The 20,528-nt window shown below is 39.3% G+C and overlaps 3 protein-coding genes across 8 annotated transcripts in view; 2 read left to right on the forward strand and 1 right to left on the reverse strand.

The window, feature by feature from the left end:
* cacna1ha (calcium channel, voltage-dependent, T type, alpha 1H subunit a) overlaps positions 1 to 6,484 on the forward strand; it is a 104,566-nt gene extending 98,082 nt beyond the window's left edge. For 2 of the 3 annotated variants that reach the window (XM_051886668.1, XM_051886669.1), the window contains exons 30-35: positions 775 to 853; positions 1,445 to 1,566; positions 1,666 to 1,974; positions 3,016 to 3,184; positions 3,281 to 3,435; positions 3,524 to 6,484. In XM_051886668.1, coding sequence (XP_051742628.1) covers positions 775 to 853; positions 1,445 to 1,566; positions 1,666 to 1,974; positions 3,016 to 3,184; positions 3,281 to 3,435; positions 3,524 to 4,519 — 1,830 coding nt within the window. In that variant the 3' untranslated portion in view covers positions 4,520 to 6,484. The remainder of the gene's footprint in view (positions 1 to 774; positions 854 to 1,444; positions 1,567 to 1,665; positions 1,975 to 3,015; positions 3,185 to 3,280; positions 3,436 to 3,523) is intronic. The other variant, XM_051886670.1, reaches the window with a different exon arrangement.
* Positions 6,485 to 11,922: 5,438 nt separating this feature from the next.
* On the forward strand, positions 11,923 to 16,048 carry ccdc97 (coiled-coil domain containing 97). 2 transcript variants are annotated; one of them, XM_051886701.1, is made up of 6 exons: positions 11,923 to 12,256; positions 13,328 to 13,477; positions 13,561 to 13,888; positions 14,351 to 14,590; positions 14,666 to 14,789; positions 15,812 to 16,048. In XM_051886701.1, the coding sequence occupies exons 1-6, from the start codon at positions 12,173 to 12,175 to the stop codon at positions 15,933 to 15,935; spliced, it is 1,050 nt and encodes a 349-aa protein (XP_051742661.1). In that variant the 5' UTR covers positions 11,923 to 12,172; the 3' UTR covers positions 15,936 to 16,048. The 2 variants fall into 2 exon arrangements, with proteins under 2 accessions (XP_051742661.1, XP_051742662.1); XM_051886702.1 differs by having other exon boundaries at positions 13,331 to 13,477.
* Positions 16,049 to 17,196: 1,148 nt separating this feature from the next.
* Positions 17,197 to 20,528, reverse strand: part of llgl1 (LLGL scribble cell polarity complex component 1) — a 41,787-nt gene continuing 38,455 nt past the window's right edge. For 2 of the 3 annotated variants that reach the window (XM_051886687.1, XM_051886685.1), the window contains exon 23: positions 17,197 to 18,832. The gene's annotated coding sequence lies outside the window, so the exon portion shown is untranslated. The remainder of the gene's footprint in view (positions 18,833 to 20,528) is intronic. The other variant, XM_051886686.1, reaches the window with a different exon arrangement.

Here is a 20,528-nt window from a genome sequence, read left to right on the forward strand (position 1 = left end):
TAGTACAACTAGATTTCAGGATGTGACATCATTCAGACACCTGCAAAGGACCACATAGTCATGAAGCAAAGTAACTAACTCTCTTTTAACTATCTGAAAAATTCATGTTTACACTTGATCATACTCATGTCCCGAAACATCAGGTCATTCGGTTCAACCGCTATAAAACATGGAAAATGTTGTAATATTTTAAAAAGTTGTACTAAATATAAAATGTTTGATTGTCCTTTTGGTTGCTAGCTAACTAGCTAGTTAGCTAGATATCAGCCTGTTAGCATTGTTTGAAAATATCGTCATTTGGTATAACCAAAAGTGTCATTCGGTAAAACCGAATGAAAATTGACAAATTTTGTCAATCTTGTAAAAAAAAAAATGACAAAAGCAGTGTTAATTGATTATAAAAACCACACATAATTTCATTGTTAACACTGAATAAAACTTCAAAATTAATTATATCTCCATTATGTTTTTTTAAACACTTTTAAAACCCATTTTCGTCAAAGACCCATATATATTGTAACTCAAATACATACAGTTTATATTAGAGACAAAATATTTTTACAGTGTATACAGTATGCCATTGTGTGTGTGTTATTTTGCTTTAGAGAGATGTAGATGTACTGCACAATTGCATTTGTTTGTGTCTTTGTGTGGATATGTAAGACATGGGGGAGGACAGAGAAAAAGTTGGAGATAAAGTATCTATAACACACTGCTACTCCCCATGATTGATTGTTTAATAACATACTGTGATAATGCGCTTTCTCTCTTTAGGTGGGAAATCTGGGCTTGCTGTTTATGCTCCTCTTCTTCATTTATGCGGCACTTGGCGTTGAGCTTTTTGGGAAACTAGGTCAGTGCTGCAATCCTGCTCACTGTTCATACTGAGCTCTCCATTTCACAGTTTTAGCGGCTTTGCTCTACCTTAGCTGCCACTCTCATTTTTAGGTCAGAAATTCTTCAATTTGGTCCCCATGGGCATGCTTCTCTCACAGTTTTAGAGCTCTTTTTAGTCTACAGTACTGTCATAATGGAAGAAGAACCTAAATTAGCGCTGTTGATCTTTGGAGCTTGCTCCTGCAATGGTAGCATTTTTATGAGATAGCCTCTAGGCTCAAAGAGACATTTCTATGCTACTTATATCCCCGTGAGAGGCCTCTGGAACACAAATGACAGGATTATGCTTTCTCTTAAAGGGCAAGCACTCTAATTACTTTCATTAGCCTTCAACTTTAAAATCATTGCTAATTATTGTGTCAGACATGTCTGGGGGTAACGGCTCATTTGCTTCTTTAATGATAATACAGAGGACTCTGTCAGGTTATCTTCACTTTTAGCAACACATTCAGTGATAATCTGGGAGTCTAGCTATGCTTTTTGTGTATAAGATGTTTAAAAGTACTTGACGCTTGTTAAACTATTGACTACCAATATTTTCATCTAGAATGCACTGACGACAACCCATGTGAAGGATTAAGTCGACATGCTACGTTTGAGAACTTTGGAATGGCCTTTTTAACATTATTCAGAGTATCGACGGGGGACAACTGGAATGGCATAATGAAGGTACTACAATGCAGAAGAGTTTTTCATTGTTCTTCTTTAACTGTATTGAGAGGGTTTCACAGGTGCAGGTTTAGTCATTAACTTGTTGCATATCTGCAGGACACTCTGCGAGACTGCAATCCAGAAGAAGATAAAAACTGCCTTCAATATCTGCCTCTGGTCTCCCCCATCTACTTCGTCACCTTTGTGCTGATGGCTCAGTTTGTGCTGGTTAACGTGGTGGTGGCTGTATTGATGAAACACTTGGAGGAGAGCAATAAGGAGGCTAAAGAAGATGCAGAAATGGACGCTGAGATTGAGATGGAGATGAAAATGGCTCGGCGTCTCAGCAACGTCTCAGCAGGGAGTTCTTCAGAGCCTGAAGGCAGGGCAACATATGTAGGACCACGCCCAGATTCACCCAGACAGGTATACATGCCCCGGTTTGCCTGAATTACTCATGAATAAACATGAATTTATGGTAATAGTATAATGAGGGGTTTTCAAACTGGGGAACCCCAGGGGGCTGCAAGAGAGTGCTAGGGGGTATGTGAAAATTAATATAGTACTAAATGTATTATTAGGGCTGTCAAAGTTAACATGATAAGTTAACATTTATCAAATTATTACTTTTTAAATTTGACATACCAAGGTTTTTATGGTATGTAATCGAAAAATATTTTTCTGATTTTTTTTGATGTCCTCCTAAAATAAAAAGGAAAAGAATTATAAACATTTAAATGAACTTTATTATTAATTTAAGTGTATCCTTAGCTGTCACAATATTGTTTAAGCTTTATACAAATATTTTTCTTCAAGCTTCTACATCTAACTGTACTTCAAATAGTGGGTAGATAAAAGACCATAAATTAATACAAATTAAATATTTTTTATATTTGAAATAATCTTGTAATAATTAGCTTTGGTACAGTGACAGTATGAAAACCAGTTAACTTTGGAAACATGTCTTTGTAATATCACACTTTTTTCTTTATACATAAAAATATATAGCTGCCTTTTATATTTTAGGTCTCCTACTGTTGGATCATCATTGGCATCAAAAAGTTTGAAAACCCCTGGTATACTGAACTGGATATAGTAAACAAAACATTTCCCCATTTGTTTTAGTTTGTTTTAGTTTAGTTTTGCACTTACTGTGCACCATTAACTCTATAAGGAGCATCCTGAGTTAGCTGCAGGCAACAGAATTGCATTTGTGTTTTATTGGGTGCTGAGTTGTCACGTTACAAAGAAAATATGCTGAGGCGATGTGGACAGTGAGAAGCGAGGCTCTACGGGGAGGCCAGAAACATTTGTTACCCCTCATGGGCTGCTCTGGCAAGGAGTATATTTGCTTTGTCAGCTGCAGTGAGCTGGTGAATGAACCTGGCAAGCTTGGCTCTAGGTGTTTGTGAGTTTATGTGTGAGGGCAAAAGCACAAAAGCAGAGGAATACATTTGTCTTCCGCAGGATGAGGGGATGCAAAGAACACAGGAGAATTTACTCTCTCCACGGAAAATGTCAGTGTCAAGGATGCACTCTTTGCCCAATGACAGCTACATGTTTCGCCCTGTGAGGCCAGCCAGTGCTCCCTATCCACTTGAAGAAGTGGAGACCAGTCAAGGGTACCTTGAATTAGGTATAAAGACCCATAAAACATGACTTTGTGCATTAATAAGTATTGACTTCAAAAGAACAAAAACTTAAGGAAAGTCTTTAATAACTTTTCCCATAGGCTCCATCACCTCAGTCCACTCCCAGCCATGCGAAAGCCGTTCCCTGCTCCAGGTCCCTGGTGTTCCTCCCCATTCCCAATTCAACTACCTCCCCAAGATCCCCCCTCCCATTCCCTCTCCAACCCACAGCATAGGCAGGACTTTACGCAGACAGGTATACTCTCGCATGTCCCATCGGTATTAAGTTCTTCACTGTTGTGCAGTGATTACATGTTCATGCTGTCCTGTGTTTATTCTTTCAGGAGGCAATCAAAAATGATTCCATCGACGTGCAAAGTTTCGACTCCAAAGACAATCTTGAAAGACATGCAGGGATAACCACAGGCTTCAAGCTGCATGTTCCTCGGATCGGCGGCCCCAGCATCCCTCAGGCGTCACCCTTGCTTCCCCCACGTGGACAATCACCCAGTGTCCGCACCTTCCAGCAGCCCCTTAGCCAGCACAATATCCATTCTCGACCTCCCAGCCTGGCCAGCAGCAGCAGAAGCACCAGCCCCAGTGGCTCCATGTTTGACTCCGCTGATCCGACCGACGAGGAGGTCCGCCACATCAACAGTACAGCGCGGCTGTGGGCAGGGGTCCAGGCAGAAGCACGGAGTCACTCACTGTCTCCTTACGCCACCTCAGGGACGCTGCTTCCCATGCTCGTGAAGAACTGCAGCAGTGCTGCCAACTTAGGCGAGTTAAGCATCAAAGACCCGAAGAAGTGCTTCAGTGTGGACACTGAGGGTTTTCTGGAAAAACCCCACGGTACCGATGACCATCGCAGGCACTCAATTGAGATTTGCTCTTCAGTAGATGATGGGCTGTTTGGTCAAGAACTCAGCGAAAAGAGGCACGTTCCTATGCGCGGACAGTCATTGCACATTCCACGGAAGAAAAAGATGAGCCCTCCCTGTATCTCCATCGAGCCTCCATTTGAAATGGAGGCCCCTGCCTCTCTTGCATCCATGAAAAAGCTGTCAGAGAGCAGCATGTTACTCCGGAGGAGGACGCCATCCTATGACCTGGCCCTGCAGCGGGACTCTCTGGATTTGCCGGAGAACCAGCTGTCCACCCAGCCGCTCATCAAAGTAGAGCGGCACCCCTCTCACTGTGCCGAGTATCTGTCCCTGCCGCACCCCGCCCCAATGGGCAGTCTGGCAGGCATTCTGTGTGAAAGCACACAGCCAACCCCCTTTGATAGCAGATTTGAAGAATCCACGGACTTCAGCTCTATAAACAGGACAGCCCAATGAGGGACATCGGCTTTAGCCAAATTTTACCGTTCGCACTCGAGGGTGCGGCAACTAGTTGAACAGGGGATGTTGACCTCTTTCTGTAGCCAAAGTTTTCTTTGTTTCTTTCTCAAATGTAATATCATCATGAAAGCCAGCCAGGAATGGCAGCCGATCCTAGTGGGAACAGCGTTTGATCTGACTGTGATCGGGAAGGGTGTTGAACATGGGATATGCAATTTCAGGTTTCCAAATGGAACTCTGGTTCTTATTTTAGTCCCAGTGCTCAATCACATTGATTTGAGTTCAGGATGTGTAGTGTGTAATGTATAAACCGTATCATATTTGTCAGTCTTTCCTCTCTTTGTCATGAGCATTGCTAATGTTTTCTGTAAAGACAGAGTATACAGATTAAAAGACTAATAAGAACTGTACAAGTTATGTACTTTATTGACTCATAATGTGTAAATAGAGAACATATTGTATTAGTGAAGAAACAAGCTCTATTCATATGCACATATTTTTTATAGAGATCTATAATGTTTTTGCACATATCAATTTGAATTGTCCTCTGTTGTCTTCTTGTGAATGTACAAGTTTTTTTTTTTTTTTTAATTGAATAGCTGTGGGATCAATTCTAGTCTGTTTAGGCCTACTGATATTGAGATGATTTTTATTTTTCTATTGGGAGGACGGGGTGTGTCGTATTACATAGATCCAATGAGAACCAAACTACAAATGATCTGTAGCCTGAGTGCAATACACTATAAATGTTGCTGTAAGTTTACCCAGTTAGGTTACTCACTTTTTACACAAACATAGCCAGTAACGTGCATCTCACATATACAACCCTTTACCATACTCAGGTTCATCTCTAAATGTATATTACAATCTCTTCTACACTCTACATTATAACCTAATTTAACCACAACATCCTATTTTAACATTTTGTTGCCCTTGGCTGTGGCACAAGTTGCATGTGAAGGACAGAGTAATTCAAATGTAAATGTGACCTTGTTTTGTTTCTCCTGATGTTCAAACTTTATATCTATCAAAGCAGAAGACTAAGGGAGTTTATACACGTCTGATCTATTTTTTGATCTGTTCTGCTCTGAAATGGCACCTCTGGGTTTGTGCCCTTGTGCAACGATGAGACAATTGTTTAATGAAAGATACACAAAGGTATGTTTTGATTTTTTTAAAGGGGATTAATGTGATTTATGTATAGTTAAACTAAGCCATGCTGTTTTTGGAAGTTCACAGGTAAATGACACCTGCAGATTCCTGCTCTTTAAATTATATAACTCACATATCCAGTGTCATCAATGTATCACCTGAGATTTAAAATAGTTGATGCAGCTTTTGTGCTGTGCTAATTTACTATTTTCCTTCATTTCTGAATCTCATCAAAAGATGGAGAAGGAAAATCAGTTGCATGTTACTGAGAGGTTTAGAAATAAAAACATCTGGGTGTTTTTTGAAGATTTTGATATTTCGATTTTCAGATATTTTCCATTTGTAGACTTATCTAATTGCACTGAGATGTAATTACAAGGTATTGCTCTTTGTAGAACTGAGTAAACCCACTTGTTGTCTAATGCAATATTTTATTATAGTCTTATGTTGAGATGAGTGCAAGATGTTTAGTTGCAAGGAAAAATCATTGATGATTACAATTGATAAAAGTATGTACTCTGACAACATAATCTGACATCAGTTTAATATTGGGCTTTGAGACTAATGTGTGCAGTGTTTCATGCATCTTACGGTACTAGATCGAGATTTTTTGCAAGAGGGTTGTTGAGAGTTTTTTTAATTGCTATTGAATAGATCTGTACGGATGGAGTAGTATTTAATTGCTTAAAGTGTTTTAATCACTTTAGGCATGTGGACATTGTTAGCTTTTTTTTTTTTTACTTGAGCTTTTGCCATCAAGCAGCCTAATGTCCTTAACCCTTCAATAAATAATCAAAGCATTTTCCTCCAGCTTTCATGATGACAGTCATTTCTCTTCTGTTATTGCAACTAGGACTTCTTTATTCACACAAACTCTGCAATAAGTTTATTTTCATTTTTTTTATTTTTTTATGACTTGGTTGATAAAGCAGAAGTGTGTGAAAAGCTATAGAATTGTATTTCTACTTTGTATTACCTTTTATTGTGTAATAATGACCACAACTAATCTGAGGGATTTTCTCTGTGATCTACACATAAACATTTTATAGCAAAAGGAAGATGTGTAATTTGTTTTTTAAATTTATATAGACAGTTCTATTTTATTTTTAATGATAATTATAAATTGAATATATATATCCATATATTAATCCCCCCCCCCCCCCCCCCCCCCCCCAAAAAAAAAAACAAAACAAAAAAAAACAAATGCACAAATGTCTTTTGTCCATAACAAGGGACAAACACACATAATGAAAGTGTTGAGTTTAAAAGCAGAGCCAGTTCAGACCCAGCTGCCTTAAAATAGTTAACTGTAATTTGAACCTACAAAGGTTGTGGCATAATCAATATCATGATCACAGTAACACAGGGATTGCAGACAAACTCTCAGATTTCAACTGTATGCAGTCTTACAATGTCAGGTTTCCAGCCATAGGCCCAGTATTTTTAATATCATGGGATGAGTAAAGTTCTGTCATTTACCAAGGTGTCAAGCCAGGTTTGGCTGGTTAGCATGTTTCTGTTATCCCCTGCTGGTAAATGTAGTAACTACACCATCTGAGGAATTTTTTTTTTTTTTTTTTTCATTCAGAAGTAGCTTTTAGAAGTAAAATGGAAGTAAACAACATTTTGTAGACTGCACATTTCCCTTTCAATATCGGTCTCTCAACATTGCATCATCTATGACGCTATGGGGAAACACCTAGAAATACTGAAGCATCATTTGAAAAACAACATTGGATCGCAATGTCCAATGGCATTCAAGCTTGCAAATTAGGGGTGGGAACGCTCCCTATATGATGCAGCGCTGAACGACATGTCCTCAGAATCTTTCTCCTTCAACTGCAAGATACAAGCCTCTTTTTGCCATTGATTCATCACCAAAAAGCAGATTACACTTCGCCAATCCCCTTCGAGCATTGCGGTGAACCGAAGATGGATATAAAGCCTTGCACTATCTGCGCGGAACACATCAAGCTCCTGGATAGACATGAGTTCTGAGATCTTCTGCCTGTGCCGTACCCATGCGGAAGCTGCCATTGAGGACTCTACCTGTCCTCATTGAGATGACATGAGTGTCAGAACTCCGCTGCCGCTGCTTTGCCCTCATCCACTCATGACGGCTACTGAATAGCAACAAATGTATGCCAATCAACCACCTTTAGTACTTGGGGCTTATGACCAACTTTCAGAAAAAAAGCAAACTCCAGCCCACTCAAGACATCCCATTCATGGGTCACGACTCCTTTCTATGCAAGCCCACCTCTTACCAAAGTGCTTGCAGGCTGTCATGAACTCTGTGTCATGAACTCTTGCAGGCTGTCAATGCCTGTATCCCCTCACGTGCCTGTATGCCTTTGCGATGGCAGTCCAACACTGCCACTGCCACCACTTTGCTCTCATCCGCTCATGACTCATGACTGGTCCACTGTGCAGCACATTAAGTCAGTATATGTTTATATTCAGTATCAGAGCTCCTCCTCCAACTCTTCCTCACTCTCATAGCAGAAGCAGCCCCTTGCCTTCGAGCAGCAAGTTGCCTTGTTTTAGGCAGGAAATGCTTCAGCTTCTGTCATGTTATAAAGAAGCGCGACTGGCCACTGTCCAGGCACCACCAAAAAGACGGCAGTTCCCTATGTAACCCCTCCGATCCTACTCACCCCGCTCAGAGCGGGACTCGAACACGCGTCTCTGGCATGGGAGGCGGGTGTGTTAACATGGATGCTAAAGACCACAGTCTATGCACCTCTTGAGATCAGGGGAGTGAGGTTTACCTTGCACAGCTCCCACTAGCTGGCCTCCGTTACACACACTCCCCTAAACCTCACTCCCATCCGGGTCACGGCACCAATGCAACCCCTCCGGTCCTACTCTCCGCCATGGGAGGTGGGCGTGCTAAAAACAACGTTAAAGACCGCATTCTCTAGCGGCAGTCGCTAGTGTGCCTTTTGAGTTCAGGGTAGTGAGATTTATATAGGCTCAAGTATATAGGCGCTACAATTAGTAATTGTATATAATTAATAATAGATGCTTGTCAGCATCATATTCATATTCCCTATAACCTCATCTCTAAAGCGAAGGGTTTAATCTGGCATCCCAATGCAGAATTGTGGAATCTACACGCCTGGCTGCTCAGCAGAGCCCGCCGCCGTTAGTTACTCTGCCCCACTGCCTGTTGAACAGTTGGAGCCCCTTCTACAAGGCATCTTTATGCTCCTACATAGAGAGTTTTTGAGAGTTTGTGCAGCTCAGGGGAGGAAGACCTTGTGAATTGTTCAATTCCAGTCATCCTGTTCTTCTTACAAGAGTGCTTAGATGGTGGCAGCACGCCTTCTACGCTCAAAGTGTATATTGCCACTGTGTCAGCATTTCACAGCAAGATTGAAGGCCAGTTGGTTGGCATGAATGACCTGGCGGTCAAGTTTCTACAAGGCACAAGACTGTTGAAACCCCCTTGCCCGCCCACGATCCCTACTTGGGATTTGGCCTTGGTATTGAAAGCCCTGACGTGTTCGCCATTTGAGCCGCTCCAGTCAGCTTCGCTAAAATTGGTCTCTTTCAAGATGGCACTTTTACTTGCACTCGTGTCTGTTAAACGAGTCGGCGATATACATGCTCTTCTAGTCAGCGAGCATGGATTTTGGCCCTGATGACTGTAGAGTTGTCCTCAGACCAAGAGAAGGATATGTTCCTAAGGTGCTCTCAACCCCGTTCAGAGCCCAGGTTATTACTCTATCAGCCTTTGCTCCAAGTGAACCGACTGCGGGGAACACTTCCCTTTTGCAGTTGCTTTGCCCCATACTCACTCTGTGTGTTTATGTCGAGAGCACAAGACATTTTTAAGGCTCTCTGAGCCTTAAAAGTTCTCTCAGTGCAGGAAAGCTAGTTTTTACAGTGCATTAGCCACATGCTCTTAGTATGTTCAATGCGGCAGTTTGGTAGGCACTGCCGGCCCGGTCTGCTAGCCTGTTTTGTCATTTAGTCTATATTGTGTTAAGGAACCAGGATTCACTGCTTCCTTTTGACTGTCACTGTAGTACTGTAACACTGTAACAGCATCTCTTATATTGCCCTCACACAGAGCTAGATAAACACCACCCCCTTCTCTCGGGTGCGGAGTTTCAGCCAGGTCCGCCACTGCGTTTGTTGTTTGTTGTTGCTGCCTAAGCGCTGGTGTTCAGTTAGGTCCAGTAGTCTTCTCTGTTGCGTGTTAGCACTGGAGAGATACTGTTGTAAGACGTGTTTTACAATGCCACTTGTTGTGGTTGTATCTTGTACCATTAGCACCACTTGTGCTGTGCACCCTCCGCAGTAACATGGTGTGATTGGATTATGTTCCCCATAGCGTAATCGATGACGCAACATTGAGAGACCAATATTGGAAGGGAAAGCCTCTGGTTACTGACATAACCTTTATTCCTTGAAGTGAGGGAACGAGACTTTGGGATCATGCCGTGTCACTTGCTCAGGGTTTTTGGTGAACTGCTTGTTCTGTCGAAAGATTCTGAGGACACGTCACTCAGCTCCACATTATATAGGGAGCGTTCCCACCCCTAACTTGTAACATTGCATCATCGATTACGCTATGGGGAACAAAATCCAGTCCCACTATGTTACTGCGGAGGGTGCACAGCACAAGCTGAGCTAATGGTACAAGATACAACCATCACAAGTGGCATTGTAAAACATGTCTTACAACAGTATCTCATTGGACACTGGGGTGCAATGCCGTTATTCCAATGAGGCTTTAGTATTTTTTGGAGAAAGGTGTTTCCCCATAGCATCATAGATCATTCAGGGAACCAAGGTTATGTCAGTAAGTTAAAAATGTTTTACATTTGCCCAGTTGAAACAAATATGCCCTGTCTGCTGCTTTTCATAAGGTTTGTTTGACTTCAGCAGTGACTGCCTTTAAAAAATTTTTGTCCAACCTGAGACAGTGCCGACACCACGTCACTGTGATGTATGCCATCAAAGTACTGCAAGAGCAATTTGAGAGCAGCCATCTGGTGCAGTCAGTGCAGCTTCTTCAGACCAGCTGCACGGGGTCAGATGATGACAAAGGTGTTTTACAATTGGCCGAATTTACCGATGACAACGATCGTGTGTTTCGTGTTTATTCTGGCACCTTCAGTTTTGCTAATGCTAACAAATCTGTGTTTTTATCATTCTTTTCATGTAATCTTAATGTTATATTGTGTAATGTTTATAAAAATAATTCTGATAAAAATACAGACCCCACTTTATTGGTATTCAATCAGATATTATGGACTTTTTTTTTTGAAAACAAAAGGACCTTTTTCAAGAAAGTTTTACACTGCTCTTTTCCAGACATCGACAAATTATGATAAGCTAATAAAGTCAGTAAAAAAGAAACATCCCTTAAAACTGTTTTTCATGGTTGATCAATGAAACATAAACAATTATTGCACATGCACCTGTGGAACAGCCATTAATACACAACAGTTTACAGGCAGTAGACAATTAACATAATCTTTACAATAACTTAGCACATTAAAGAGCCCTTTCTACTGACTATGAAAAACACCAGGAGAAAGATGCCCAGGGTCCCTGATCACCTACAGGTGTGAACATGCCATAGACCTGCTGCATGGAGGCATGAGGACTGCAGATATGTCCAGAGCAATAAACTGCAATGTCCGTAATGTAAGACGCATCTCTACAGAGAGACAGGAAGGACAGACGATTGTCATTGCAGTGCCAACCTTACATGTAACCATCGTGTCCCTTCAGACATGTTCGAGAAATTGCAAGTGCCTTGGTGAAAGAGTAGAGTAACACCTCACAGCAAGAACTGGCAAATCTGGTACAATCCATGAAGATGAGATGCGCTGCAGAATTTAAAGCAGGTGTTGGCCACACCAGATACCCATTTTAAAAAATTTGCTTTAAGCAGTCGAAAGTGGGAAGACATTTCTTTCTCTTTTTTTTTTTTTTTTTTTTTTTGCTAAGTATATAACCATCTTACAGCATCGTCAGAGGCTATTATTGTGATAATTTTTATGGGTTATTCAAGACTTACCTGGCTGGTTATTAAACAAGTTCTCAGTAATAAGGCACCTAATTTTAAAATGATTCTGGTCAAAGATTATTCAGAAAGCTGTGTCGCTATAATAATGTTTGGTTGTAGGTTTTTGACCAGTCAAATGCATAATGGAGGGTTGGAGTATGTCGCGATCTACTGGACAACTGTGTAATTACACAGGTTGAAATAAACGGAACTACCAATCTGCAATTACGTTGTTCCACACGGAACTGATAGTGTGGATACACTGATGGGCAGAACGTTAAACGCTGCTGTTGTTGTTTTTAATACAGAACATTTAAAAGGACTAATGTAAAATGAGCACATTAAGAGGTACGAATGTCTGTCACATATCCTACTTCTACAAATAAACCCGAGATTATTTACATCTTTCCGTAGTCATAGTTACACATTGCAGTTAGTACTAAAACTGTCTTCGGTAGTGGAAGACAGAAATGTGGGGAGAAATCGAGCCATGTATCAAACCCAAGGAGGATGAAAACATGAAGAGCTGCGGTACAAACTCTCCAGATTTGCAGGTGAGAATTGTCATCGCATACATGTGCTCCGCTCATTTGCATCTACAGAAGGCTCTTTCTGTGAAAATAGTACATTTTGATGAGTTGATTTTAAAGTACGTTTTTGTAAGCTTTGACATGCTATCATACAAATAATGTTTCACTGTGCCACCTCAAGCTACATGAAAACCTTTTAGTGTTTGACCATGTAGTGCAAATTTCAAGAGAATCCCTTACTGACAAACAAAAAATGAGATGGTAAAAAGAGAAGACATTTGCTTGTAATGGAAGAATTCACTCCATTCTGAGAACATATTTAAATGAAATAGTTCATTACTTAAAAATGAAGAAAATGTGATGAGTTAGGATAACAGTCTTGACACACAACTTAGGAGCACATATATAAAAACTTTTTTATAAATTTAAAGTTGGCATGAAATGGAAATTCATCTTTCTAAATGCATGTTTTTGGTCTTATTGTGAAGAATTCATCCATGCACATTTCTTTTTGACCTCGTAATGTTTAATCTAAATAAAATAATGATTTCTCCAGTCATTTAGTCCTCTTAAACTCTGCCCCTTTCTTACAAGCAACTGTAAACTCACATTCAGATCTGCCTCTGTCCAATCAACAACCGATGGACAAAACTGAGGCTGCATCCGAAATCACATACTTTCCTACTATATAGTAGGCAGAAAACAGTACGTGACATGAGCAGTAGGTCCAAATTCACAGTACTCATAAAAGAGTAGGCAAAAAGTACCCGGATGACCTACTGCTTCCGGCGAGATTCTGGAGTGTGCACATAATTGACACTTTACTATCCCATGAGATACGGGAGAGGATTTGTGAATGACAGTGAAGTGATGCAACTAGGTCACATGATAATGACAACGTGGTGAATGTATTATGTCCGGATTACATTCATACTATATAAAACATACTTTTTTTTTTTAGCAGTCGCAAAGTATGTACTTACTCAAAATAAGAACCTACTCGAGAGTATGCGATTTTTGGAAATCTAGCCATTTTGTAGAATGACCCAAAATGATTCTAACCTCTTGAATCTCTGTGGACGCTACTCTTTAAAGCAGAAGACAGCGTTGTGGGGAGAAATCGAGCCATGCACTGAACCTAACACATCTGGCAACTGCAACATACCTGCTCCTCAAGAGAGAAGTCCTCCTAAAACAAATGTCAATGAGGCCCAAAACACTACAAGCTACTCTCCAAATCTACAGGTGAGATGTGCCCTGTGTTCAGCACACAAACTATACATGCAATATATGATTCTAACTATGTGGCTCTTGCTTGTTTTTCCAAGGATGAGCCATCCAGCTGTCTCAGCGCAATGATCGAGGCTGTAGCAGCCAGTGGGAGTCCAGTGAAAAGCCAGCAGCTGGGGGAGCCAGACTTAACTCTGGAGGAGAAGAAGAAGGTTTTAATGGATCAGTACAAATCCAAGCCCTTGGTTTTTCTAGAGCGCTATCAGGCCCATCTGAAGCCAGAGCACATGGACGCTTTCTCACACCTGAGCAGTGACTGCAGGGCGCAGTATTACTGCAAGGAGATTCAGAGACGGGCATCTGGCACAGCAGACCGGAAACGGATCCGTAACCATCGATACGCAGCTCTCCGTGCTCTTCAGAAGGGTAAGCGCAGATTGTTTGAAGTGTGTTCCTGAAGGTTGCACAGGGATCATTTCGGCCAAATTCTAATGCAGCACCACTTGATTCCTTCATGGAGAAGGCAATCCCATAACGCATTGATTTGCTGCTCAAGAAACATTTATTATTATTATGAACGGTTTAATATTTTGTGTGAAAATGTGATACATTTGATGAGCAGAAAGTTCAATAGTACAGCATTTATTTGATATAGAAATGTAATGTTATGTCTTCACTGTCACTTGGTCAATTTAATGCATCAAATAAAAAGTAAATGAAAGTAGTAACATCTTTAAAAAAAAGTTTCATTTTAAAATGGCAAGAAAAATCTATAAAATAACCCCTCTAGCACTTTGTGAACTTGCTGAAGAAATGCGTATGACAAGAATAGCATGCTTTGTTACTTAGAAGATACTTCTGTCTTCCTCAAATACGTTCTCTCGGCAGAGGGCCAGTACTTCAGCGAGGAGCAGATGCGTGTGCGAGATCCACTGCTGTATGAGCAGTACATTGGACAGTATCTCAGTGAAGAGGAGATCCTGCAGCGCTCAGAGGAGGCCATGAAGAACGGCCCGGGGGGACTCGCTGACCTGCTTATCAACTCCTACCAGGAGAAACTCATCCAGAACCGCCTGGAGGAGGAGCAGGAGAGAGAGCAGTGTGCAGTGGAGGAGTCTGACGAGGAAGGTATGAGATCTCAAATGCAGAGTCATAACTCCGATTCCATTTAAACACTTTGATGGATGAATGTGTGTGTTTTAGAGTGTGAGGAACCCAGACAGGCGGAGTGGGAGCCCACTGCAGAAGAGAAAGCCCTGCTGAGGGAGGAGTTCCTGAGTCAAATGCATCAGCGCTTCTTGGATGGCAAAGATGACTTCAACTACAGGTCAAATCACAGTGCTTACTCATTCTCCAGTTTTAATATCATATAGGTCTAATTTAATATCAAACTCTGAGAATAAAATTAATAAATATTGCTTTGGCACTATTTCTTTCTCTTCAAATTAGTTAAGTTGCAGAGTGTTAAAGGATTAGTTCACTTTCAAATGAAAATTAGCCCAAGCTTTACTCACCCTCAAGCCATCCCAGGTGTATATGACTTTCTTCTTTCTGATGAACACGATCTGAGAAATATTAATAAATATCCTGATGTATCCGAGCTTTATAATGGCAGTGAGCGATACCAATGAGTATGAAGCTGAAGAAAGTGTCTCCATCCACATCCATCCATCATAAACATACTCCACACGGCTCCGGGGGGTTAATAAAGGCCTTCTAAAGCGAAGCGATGCGTTTGTGTAAAAAAAAAAAAAAAAAAAAATCCCATATTTAACAAGTTATGAAGTAAAATATCTAGCTTCCGCCAGACCGCCTTCTGTATTCAACTTATGATAAAAAATGTAAAACTCTCGCAGTTCAAAAAGCTTACATCCTACACCTTCCCTATTCAACTTGCGGGAAAAGCTTAACTGACGCGACACCAGTTTCGTTTTTTCTGGAAGTTGAATATGGAAGGTGGTCTGGCGGAAGCTAGATATATGACTTCATAACTTGTTAAATATGGATTTTTTTTTTTTTTACACAAACCCATCACTTCACTTCAGAAGGCCTTTATTAACCCCCTGGAGCCGTGTGGAGTACGTTTATGATGGATGGATGTGGATGGATGCACTTTCTTCAGCTCATACTCGTGAACCCTGTTCAATGCCATTATAAAGCTTGGATGCATCAGGATATTTATTAATATTTCTCTGATTGTGTTCATCAGAAAGAAGAAAGTCATTTACACCTAGGATGGCTTGAGGGTGAATAAAGCTTGGGCTAATTTTTCATTTGACAGTGAACCAATCCTTTAACTGCTCATATTATAGCTCTTATGTAATATCTTAAATAACATTTTCATTGCAGTGAAGTGGATGAGAATCCAGATTATGATAACCTGGATATCGTAAGCCGTGATGCAGAGGAGCGCTATTTTGATGATGACGATGATGAGGAGGAAGAAGAGGAGGAGGAGGATATGATGCAATAGCCCTTTGTTCAGAATGATTTTCATATTTCTCCTGTTTAATATTTTTATTTGTGTAGGTTAAATGTGATTATCAGCACTTAATTGTCTTTAATAAAAGAGTACTATTTTTCAAAGTGTTGTTGGGGTCAAGTTTGAAGAATTCTTCTTATTAAAAAAAAAAAAAGACCAGTCGCTGGTCTGACCTGTGAAGACGTAATAGCTTTCACATTAAAAGGCATCTGCTGTTAAGCATGTTTTATATTCTTGCAGTACACAGGACTCAGAATGTATAATAAAACAAATGGCTGTTTGACATGACAAGTGTGCTACAGACATGCTTTACTCCTTTTAAAGCTCATTTACATAAAATCCTTCTGAATTAATAATTACTGTATGCTACAACATGCAGTCTTTTTGAACCCTATGTTAATTCTACATAAACTATTACTATACTGCAGCAGTTTACATGAACTGCAATTTGTGGGGGAAAAAAAAAAAATGGAGGAAAACATGACATTTCACAGCTTTTGAAAAATACCAGTTTCCCATTTACATTAGAACGAAATCTTTGTTCATGTTACTTATCAAGTAAAAAGTCCGTAGGTTGAGATTTAACATTGAAATGTGCCACTGGGTAGTTAATTCCTCATTCATGGCTCATCAACAATCTTGAGTTTTGCAGCGTAATTAAAGAACAAACTTTCAGTACTTCTGTTTATCTTGTTCAAGTATAATACCAATGTTCAATGTTTGAACCTATTTTAATAGTTGTGTTTGAGTCCCTCAATTATCCTCTGTATGATTTTGAGATCCATTTTTTCACACTGTCACTGCTGGAAAGGGTTCAAATATGCAAAAAATGCTGGAAAACTGAAGAATCTGCAGGACGTGGAGGATTTTTCTGAAGAACAGAGCTCAGTTTAACTGTTCAGAACAAACAGGAGACTCATGAACAACAACCACAAACAGTCGTAGGTCATCCAGGTAACCACACACAGTATTAATCAATGGTTCACAAACTTTTGTCCATTTTAATAAATTCGGCTTCTTTTTTTTATGTCTTGTAGATTATATGTAAAATATCTTACTCAGGACAGTACTAAAAAAAAAAAATAACACATTTTGTATGATCTCACATTTTGTAAAAATTTTTCACATTTTCTGCAAGGGCTTCCCATACTTTTTCATGCAACTGTATCACTTCATTGCAGGGCCCCCTTTTATGAAATATGGCATTTGGTTTTTATTGCCAATCTGAGTACAGACCACACCAACAATTCAATGAAATATGGAGTAAATACTTTATTAACATTCAAGATTTCATTAGCATTGCAATATCTCAAATTAAAATTCTACACAAGAAAAATAAAAATTAAATACATGTTCACAGGATAGGTGCTGGATGGAAAGTAAAGGTTATGTAAGGCAAAAATATACAAACAAAAATTAAACAACTACAATTAGTGAGGTCCCTTGGACATGTAACGTACAAAACAAAAAAAAGGGAATATGCATGGAGTCGATACCAAGCAAATTGTTTATGTGCAGTTTTCTTTGTAATTACAATGTAACTAGAGCCTTTCACTTTAAAAATCATACTTTTAAAAGCACACTAACATCTGCATTATCTGATCTGAGCATCCGAATGTGTCTTATTCAAATGTGTCTGGGCAAAACTCTTCATCCTGTTGATTCTTTCCCTCTGTTAGCTACACTAAAACCTATAGTAGTAATTTCTACTCCACAACCGTCTATAATTGCCACAAAATGCAGTGTTAGAAATGCCTAGTTACCTAAATGCCAGTGAAATCTATAAAATACAAAATACCAACCCTTATAAGCCATATAAAATTATTCTAAAGAATACTGTGTAAATAGAAAAAGACATTAGCTCCTTCATAATGTGTTAATACTGTGGCAAAAACAAACTAGTTAGAATTACTGAGGAGAATACTGAAAGGTTACATACACACCATGTTTCTTCAAATTACACGCTTCACAGTTAACTGCCAGAATTACTTACAATGGCAAGTGGTTAAGGGACATTATATAAAAAAAACAAAAAAAACAAAGATGACTGAATGAAAGGAAAATATCTCTATCAAACCCACAGGGTCCATAACTTGAACTTTTCAATAGATTTGTGGTCAGAAACCATCACAGTATCATAGATATAGTTAAAAAGGCTGTCAGGAGGAAAAAAGTAAACTTCATACAGACTATATACCTTTCTCCTTTGTAAATGAGCAGGGCGCTTAATATGTTTCAGCTACTAAATGAGTTTTGCTTTAATTATGCTTTAATAGTCATTTTCTGTTGTGCCACGATAAACATATAACCTTCGTGGAGCAGTTGTTTGCCCTAAAATACCCTTAAGATTCATGAACTTTACTGTAGCAGCCATGTATTCTAGGAAATCAACTTAGGAGGCAAAATATAAACTGAATTAAAGTATTTCGATCTGATTTAGCATAAGATGAGAGGAGAGGTGACGTGAGAAAAGAGGAATGTTGAAAGACAAACGAAGAAGAAAACATTTGTGGGGCCAGTGCAAGCAGCCCCCCTACCGGCATACGGACATTGTGCAACACATCTTGGCTGTTTTATCGCCTGATCCCTTTAAAAGTCACCTCTCAAATGTACCATTTTATGGCCCCTCAAAGGAACCAATGGTTGTGGGGAGAAAGAAAAAAAGAAAAGGAAAACTGGAGGAAAGGTGAAGGAGAAGAGGATAATAGAATGAATCATTCAGTCTTTTGGCACAGGGAAAAGAAAAAAAAAAAAAAAAAAAAAGTGCAACATTCCCATTGTAAAAACTTGAACAATGTTTGGTGCAACTTCCGGAGTCACAAACCGCTCTGTCAAGATCCAATTAGAAGTAATGAGTTCAGCTGATGAGTTTTCACCCATAACTGCTCCTGAAAAGGAACATCTTCATTAAGGCTTAAATACGGATGCAATTATATATAATCACAGGCACTCATCCAAACACACCGATTGATCTTGTAATCATTCAAACCATTTTGCACTGCCAAACATGTCCACAAGGAGGCAAAAAGGTGCTTTTTTTTAACCCCAGAAGTGCAAATAAACAAATGTAAAATGGCTATGGCTGAATGAAAATGCTGCAAAATGTGGTCTGTTCTTAATTTTCTGTACATTAACAGTTCAGAGAATAATGCCTTGGGCTTAACTAAGGAGGATGAGAGAGGCAGATGCCCTACTGAGTGCCAGCTTTGCAGGATATGGACTGCAGAAATCACACGAGTGCATTTAGTGAAGCTCTGCATACAAATTTACCCTTTAATCCCTCTCCTTGTCTGGCAAGTAAAGTGTAAAGTTACTGCGGTCATTAGCAAAATGGAAACTATTGTATCATCTAGAGATTCACAAACTATGGTGGTCTCCGGCAATAAGAATACATAAAATGCCTGGAAGCACCAGGGTTTTGTCTCTTTACCTTCTACTATCATCTACTAAGCTATTTTAAATTGAAAACTAGCTTATTAGCTACTAATACTAATGCTACTTTTAGCTACTAGAAAGTTAAACACACTACACTACACTCACACAGGACAGTCTTCTTCACACACAAAAACAAAAGATTTTAAATGGGTCACAGCACTTGAATGTACTTGAATACACTGAATACACTAAATACAACTAATTCAATTAAAAACACCCTAATTTAACCGACTTGAAAACAGAGTAAAGAATGAATAATGAATATCAGAATCAGAATGATCTGAACTAAATCATGCCCTAAAAATTTAAATGTTGCACAGGTACTGAATTAATGTTAAAAAAAAATAATAATTTAGTGATAAATTTGACACTCTGTTCATAAGAACCATCTAAAAAAAAAAAGTGCTTCATTTGACTATTTACCAATACTAGGTTTTTTTTTTTTTTAACCAAACACTGAATCATATCAGACTTGATACAAGAGAGAAAAAAATTGTTGCTTCTAAGCAAAAGGAAAAAAAAGATGCACACATTTTATGCTAAACTCCTGAAAACCCTAAGATATTATGAAGAAATATTTAAAACCGATCCATAAGGAAAGCACCTATTTACTGGGATTTGTGTTTGCATGTTTTTGTATTAATACATATTCATGTTGTGTGTTTTCCTGAAATGTTATTTTAGTAATTTATGTTAATGTTATGTTTACTGTATAACGCTTAGATATTGTAGTTTTTCTTCTTTTCGATGCCATTTAGATTTTTTTTTTTAATAACTTTCTTGTAAATGTTCCTGTTGTTTATTTTTAATACAAAAACATTTATGCTATACTCTTACTGTGCTTGCTGAAAAAAAAAGCAGCTTGTTAAAAGCTACAGGATTTAGAAAACAAATGAACTATTGTCACACTACCAAAAAAAAAAAAAAAAAAAAAAAAAAAAAAAATGCAGCGATGTTAGAAGTACATTTTGTTCCTTCCCTACACTAAATACACTAACAGCACAACCTAAATAATTTATTTTGGCCAACTAATGTCTAACACGGATCTGCACATTAAATGACTGCCAGGCTCAGCGGGGTGCATGTCTTCAGTCAGACACACCTCCCTTCTGCATCCAATAACAAATCTCCTGTCTACTCTTCACAGAC

This window comes from Ctenopharyngodon idella, chromosome 3 (genome assembly GCF_019924925.1).
Source record: "Ctenopharyngodon idella isolate HZGC_01 chromosome 3, HZGC01, whole genome shotgun sequence".
In the NCBI taxonomy this organism is placed as follows: domain Eukaryota; kingdom Metazoa; phylum Chordata; class Actinopteri; order Cypriniformes; family Xenocyprididae; genus Ctenopharyngodon; species Ctenopharyngodon idella.